At 36.9% G+C, this 7,136-nt stretch overlaps 1 protein-coding gene across 1 annotated transcript; it reads left to right on the forward strand.

The window, feature by feature from the left end:
* The first annotated feature begins 4,869 nt into the window (after nt 1-4,869).
* LOC111406931 (GDSL esterase/lipase At3g48460-like) lies at nt 4,870-6,667 on the forward strand. Its single transcript, XM_023036288.1, has 2 exons — nt 4,870-5,651; nt 5,777-6,667. The coding sequence occupies exons 1-2, from the start codon at nt 4,998-5,000 to the stop codon at nt 6,281-6,283; spliced, it is 1,161 nt and encodes a 386-aa protein (XP_022892056.1). The 5' UTR covers nt 4,870-4,997; the 3' UTR covers nt 6,284-6,667.
* The last annotated feature ends 469 nt before the right edge of the window (nt 6,668-7,136 follow it).

The following is a 7,136-nucleotide window of genomic DNA, read 5'->3' on the forward strand; positions in this document are numbered from 1 at the left end:
GATCCACACATTTTTGTAGAAATTTGAGGGGGTCCAACGTTTGGCTGTTACACTGTCATGGACCACATGGTAGGGGTTTGCTGAGGTGGGTGCCACCTCAGCCCCCTATTTTTTGGCCTGGATGAGGAGCATTTTTTTATTTTTTTTATCTAAGTCCTCGTTTAGTTTCACTAAAAATTTAACCTAGAATTTAAGTTAAAATTAACAATTAATTTCGACTGCACATTTCACGAAATTCACAATTTTTTAGCAACATATTTACCAACTTCAATGAAAATCTGATTTTCTATCTAAATCAAACATGAACCTAATTTATATAAGCGTTTTACTTACTTTTTTTTCTTCATAACTTCACTTGTCTATCTAATGTTATGTATAAAATTATTCTAAAATATGTACATGCATATATTTTTTAATTATTTACAAAAAAACGAAAGAGTTGTTTTGCATCATATTTAGAGAAATATATAGTTTTCTTTAAAATTTTTATATTTCATCTTTTTAGGTAATAATAACTAAAATTTTAGAGCCATATTTCTTTACCTGAAAGCAATGCTCACATCTAAATATAATGGGAAAAAATAAAAATCTTAATAAATGAGAAGAAATAGAGAAACCAAATTTATTACAAGATTTATTATTATTATTATTATTTTAAGGAGGATGTTGGGTTTTTTGATATCCAATAATCCGAGCGATAATTTAAAACAGTTGTCGAATTATTTATCGACACCATGGACTTGGCTCGACTTGAAGATGAACTACACTTTTGGATGGTTCGGGTTTGGGTTGGATGATTATTTGGTTAGTTGGACCATTTAGTGATTAATATGGAGTTGAATATTGGCCCATAGTTTAGGTTAATTGGTAGCTCGCTTAGTGAACCTTAGGCCCAATTAGAGTGACCTAAACTAACCTATATATATGTATTTATCTCCCAGCCGTTTTTTGTGGTGTGTGTGTTGTAGCAATTGAGAGGAGAGTTGAGAGAAGAGAGGCAACCGAGAGAGATAAAAGCCATGTGAGGTTGTGAGTAAGATTCAACCACTATTCTTCTTCTTCTCTATATCTTTGTGGATTGCTGACCCACCACCCTTCTCTTTTGTGGGGTTTAAGAGAGAGTTTGGACAGTCCAAAGTGAAGGCGAAAGTCTTGGGTTGAGCCAAGGTAAATCGGTGTTCGTTTGGTTGTTTTATGAGTCCGAAATTAAGATCTATCGAGGGATTTCCTCTACAAATAGTATCAGAGCTTGTGTTGTTGATAAATCTATGATTTTTGGGGCTAAAAAGGGGTTGGAAGTGGCCAGAAATCGGACTGAAAAACAGGTAGAAAAACTGGACAGTTTTCTGGAATTTTTTCAATTTTCTGCCGGATCTGTTTTGGCGTTTTTTGGTGAAACCGAAAGGAGTTTGGCAAAACGGACACCATCGGTGGACTGTGCAGGTGGAGAAGAAGTCGGAAGGGTGCCAGGTCGCCGGCGCGTGGGGAAGACGGCTATGGCGCGTGAGGGCACGTCCGTCTGATTCCGACAAAGTGGTCTTCAGACAGAATCTTCCCCATGACGAGATGGACCCTGCAGTGTTTTCAGATTTCAGTTTGGAGCAATATAGTGAAAGTTGGACGATTTTGCCCTTGGACGTTTGGGTGTCAGGTGCTGTTTTCGTGTTGCTGTGGTTGCCGGTGACTTTAGGATAAATAGTAATAGCCCTAAAGTGGTGAATTCGCGTCTCTCGATATTTACGGACCTTTAGACGTGGTCCGCTCGGTATCGTATTCTTTACTTTTTATTATTGCAGTTAAAATAAATGTGTAGGTTAATTATTTGTTTTTTGCATTAGAGGTCATCGTGTGGGGTGACATTAGGTTTGGGGTAACCATTGCCTGTTGCTAGACCTAAGAATTATTTGTTAATTATTTGCCTTAAATTCTTTGTGAATTTGCTGTCAGTTTTTTTTACATTATTAGAATTGCATGTGGCTTTAGGAAATTTTACTGGACCATTCTATGTGAATTGTGTTCATACTTTACTTGTGGTCATTATCTGGCATTGGTGGCAAATGTAGGTCTAAGGTAAGTGCTAAAAATAATATATATTTTAACTGTGGTAAAATTTGGACATAGTTGAAAGAGATTATCCCAGAATGATAATAAAAAGAAAGATGAGAATAGAGACAAGATGAATGTGACTTTAGGGTCGAGTAGTGATCCTAGTGAGGTTTATTGAGAGAATAAACCTGGTTCTTGCATTGCATCTGTGTGTAATCCTTTCTGCATGTATTTGATCACTTAATTATGTTGCAATGTTGATGTTACACTTTTACTATGTTTGATGTGTGTAATTGCATGAATTAGAGTGACCTATTACTTTGTGTAATATGTTTACATGCATAGTGGGTTAAATTATGTTGCAATGTTGATGTTACACTTTCACTATGTTTGATGTGTGTAATTGCATGAATTAGAGTGACCTATTACTTTGTGTAATATGTTTACATGCATAGTGGGTTAAATTTTGTGGCGTACTCTATTTGCTCTGTGAGTGGTGTAAGAGTGTGGTAGTGAGAAGAAAGTTGGGCAGCCGTTTCTCTCCTTCATCTTTGTGAGCCTGTGTGGTTTGTTAGATTATGTGAGGCAGTCATGTTAGGGTTACATTCTTTATCTTTGTGAGACTTTTTTTGTGAGTGTAGTGAAGTAACCGATTCTTTCTTCGATTCTCTTTGAGAGTGTCACCTTCACTATTTTCTTTGTGAATTTTTGGGAGCATTGGTGAGTAGATTAACCTTTGTGGTCACCGAAAGGTGCTGATTTGCCATAGTGAGTTTGAGATGCATTAGCAGTGAGTTGGATGTCTTTTGGTAAGGTGGACATGGTGATTTGTACTGGGGGATGTGGAGTGTGACATTTGGATCACGAGTGGAGATGTGATCAAATGTGTAGAATCCTTTATCTGTGAAAGAGACCCTGTACAGGTGGAGTGTGAGAGAGGCACTTCTATCACTTCTGTAAGGTAGAGTCCCATTATCCATATAGGTTAGGAGAAGTGATGTGGTGATAGAGGATTATCCCGAGAGTTTAGGATCTATTGTGATTTACCAGTTAGACATGAATTAAGTGATTGGTTTAGTGAGCATTGTGGGCGATGAGAGGAGATATGTGTTCTCGAGGTGGGAGTAACACGGAATGGGATAGGATAAGTGTAGTGAGATCTTTCATGGGGCCATTTATGCATTTGTTGCATATGTGTTTGATCGTGTGCTGATTAACTAGGTGTTAATCTGTGGTTCTGTGTGATCATGATTTTGAAAAGATCTGTGTGTGTTATCCTATATATATCTTCATCGCATGATTATTTGTTCACTGTGAATACTTGTTTCTACTTGGGTATTCTTGACCTTAGCTCTGATGAGTACATGGAGCAAGTATCGTATGTGTTTCAAGTTGGAAACACGAGGTAAGGTCTGTAATTCCAATTTTATTGGATTACCTTGATTGTGCAAGTAAAAACTGTGTGTTTTGGTTGCTTGCAGATTATTGGGCATCAAGGTGGAGATTGTTGGGTTTTTTGATACCCAATAATTCGGGCGATGATTTAAAACAGTTGTCGGATTATTTATCGACACCATGGACTTGGCTCGACTCGGAGATGAACTACACTTTTGGATGGTTCGAGTTTGGGTTGGATGATTATTTGGTTAGTTGGACCATTTAGTGATTAATATGGAGTTGAATATTGGCCCATAGTTTAGGTTAATTGGTAGCCCGCTTAGTGAACCCTAGTCCCAATTAGAGTGACCTAAACTAACCTATATATATGTATTTATCTCCCAGCCTTTTTTGTGGTGTGTGTGTTGTAGCAATTGAGAGGAGAGTTGAGAGAAGAGAGGCAACCGAGAGAGATGAAAGCCATGTGAGGTTGTGAGTAAGATTCAACCACTATTCTTTTTCTTCTCTATACTTTTGTGGATTGCTGACACCACTACCCTTCTCCTTTGTGGGGTTTGAGAGAGAGTTTGGACAGTCCAAAGTGAAGGCGAAAGTTTTGGGTCGAGCCAAGATAAATCGGTGTTCGTTTGATTGTTTTATGAGCCCGAAATCAAGATCTATCGAGGGATTTCCGTACAGAGGACCTTTAATTTGTCTCCAAAAGTGTTCTTCAGTGCAAAGTTTAAGAACCCCCACACGTTTTTCATCTGTCACTACCCCCTTTTCACTAAAACCCGTCACTTTATTTAGCTAAAAATAACAATGAAACTGAAATGTGTAACTAATAATAAGTAACAGTTATAAGTGTATACTTAAAAGATTTAACAAATAAATCTATAAAGGTTTTATTTTTGCTTTCTCGTAAAACTAACCACTCTATTTTAATTCAACAGTCAATTTTGCTCTTGTTTGGTTTAGATAAAAATCAGATTTTTAATGAATTTTGATAAAAAATTAATGGAATATATGATTCAACTTAAAATTTAATTTAGAGTACGTTTGATTGTCAATATTTTTTTATGTAAAATGTGTTTTTTTAATCAAAATTCCTACTTTTGTGCTGTTTGTTCGTCATTTTTTTCATTAAAAATATTTTCCTACTTTTGGTCACGCAATCATATTAATTACAAAATCAAGGAAAATATTTTATTTAAGGGGAATAAGATTTTATTTTTCAGGGAATTCAACTTTTTTCTCTCTCTCATCTATCCATACTCTCTCATCTATCTACCAACAAAAAATGGACAAGTATAATATTTTTAATATTGAAAATTAAATCAATCAAATACATCTAATTGATAACTTCCATGCAAATAAGTTTTAGGAAATTGAATTGTCTAAAATTTATTTTCTATCCATACAAATTCTAATGCTACCTTACTTCTTAAGCTGAATCAAGCATGGGCTATACTGCCTAACATGTATATCTCGTTTCTTGTCACTATAAAGCCCCACATATTAGCTTTTGTCACTTATAAAACCAGTCTATATTACAAGCTTCTTACAGTGAAACAATGGCTAATATTTCCTTTACATCTTCCATTACTAAATTTTGCCTCATCACAATCACTGCCATTTTAATTTTCTTCACCCTTTCAACTGCCAAAGCTAAAAATATCAGTACTAAGCCTTTCCAGAGAATTTATGCCTTCGGCGATGCCGAAACTGACGCCGGCAACACAAAATCCTCCACCGGTCCAACCATATTCCGCTATGTGTCCAACCATCCTTACGGCCAGACATTTTTCGGCCACCCCACAAACCGATATTCTGATGGCCGTTTGATGATCGATTTTGTGGCTGAAAACCTGTCATTGCCTTACTTGCCACCTTATCTCAACGAGAAGGCTAATAAATCACATGGAGTGAACTTTGCTTTTGCAGGCAGCACTGCATTGACACACAATTTCTTCGTGAACAATAATCTTACACTTGACACTACTCCTGTTTCACTTCAGACACAACTCGGTTGGTTCAACGAGTTTCTTGAAAGTGAGGGGTGTAAAATATCACCATCAGTGTTGGAGTGTGAGGCAGAATATGTAACTGATGCACTGTTTTGGGTGGGAGAAATTGGAGCAAATGACTATGCATATAGCTACAGATCTTCTGTGCCAACCAAAACCATTCAAGAACTTGCCACCAATAGCGTCATCGACTTTTTACAGGTAATTATTTGGACTGTGCGAATCCTAATTATTTGCTCCTGTTTATGATGATGACCACAATTTTTATGCAGTGCTTGTAAATCCGAGAATTCTTAACCAGCTTCGTCTTTGTTGACAAATTACAGGCATTGCTTAATAAGGGCGCAAAGTATATCGTTGTTCAAGGCCTGCACCCCACAGGCTGCCTGACATTGTCCATGGAAGTAACTCCTACGAACGATAGAGACAATATGGGGTGTGTGGCCAGCGTGAACAGCAGAATTTACAGTCACAACACAATTCTCCAAGCCAAGTTGAATGGGCTCCGGGAAAAGTTCCCACAAGCTATCATTTTATATGCAGACTACTGGAATGCCTTCCAGCATGTTTTTCAAAATCCCGGTGAGTATGGCTTCGACGAGAGATTCAAAGCCTGCTGTGGAACCGACGGCGGAACCTATAACTTCAACGTGCTTTTCCCATGCGGATCGCCTCCCTCGACTGCTTGTGACAACCCTTCTAAGTACATCAATTGGGATGGTGGGCATCTTACTGAAGCCATGTACAAGGTTATGACACGCTTATTCATCACAGGGGCATTTTGTGATCCACCTTGGAGTCATTTAATAAGCAAGAAAATGCAATCAGGATAGACAGATCCCCTTCGAATCCCCTGAACAATACTTTGTTACTGTTTCTATGTGTTGTAACAGGGATGACCTGATGAAAACTACTGAAACATAATGAGAATAAAATCTATGGATTTGCAAAAGTTTAACACCAATTGTAGGTTTGGGGAGGAATTACGCGGTGTTGGATACTATTAAGGAAATGCCTAGCTGCACAGTTTGGTGAGCAACGTAGATGTAGATTAATCATTGTAAATGGGTTGGGATTGAAGATTGAAAGTTTGTTACGAATGTTTGAAGAAAAATAGGATTAAGATTTGAAAAAAAGGAATGAAATTTGAAGTCTGGCAATACGCATTGAATAAGCTTTCTTAAAATTTGATATTTGTCCCTCAATGTAAGAATGCTTTTGGCTTCAACTATATGATAAAGTCTATATGCTTTGCAGTTGTCAAAAACTGTTTTTGACAGCAGTCAATCCTTTCTAGATAGTTGTGTTTTCTGTATAAAATTTGTACTTGTAGCATTACTCAAATAAAAATGAAGTTCTATGTAGCTTGGCCTGATCATGCTAGGCACGGTGCCTGGCAGCTTATAAGGCAAACAGAATTAGACCAATATTTCTTTAGCTGAAAGCAATACTCACATCCAAATATAATGGGAAAAAAATCTTAATAAATGAGAAGAAATAGAGAAACCAAATTTATTAGAAGATTTATTTATTTTTTATTATTATTATTATTATTATTATTTTGCAATTTTGTAAAAAAAGAAAGTGTTCTCTAGTGCAAAGGTTAAGGACCCACACGTTTTTTCTCTCTCGGTACCCCCTTCCACGCTAAAATCCGACACTTTATTTAGCTTTCTTGTGGCAAAT

Source organism: Olea europaea, chromosome 12, assembly GCF_002742605.1.
Source record: "Olea europaea var. sylvestris chromosome 12, O_europaea_v1, whole genome shotgun sequence".
NCBI classification, from domain to species: Eukaryota; Viridiplantae; Streptophyta; class Magnoliopsida; order Lamiales; family Oleaceae; genus Olea; species Olea europaea.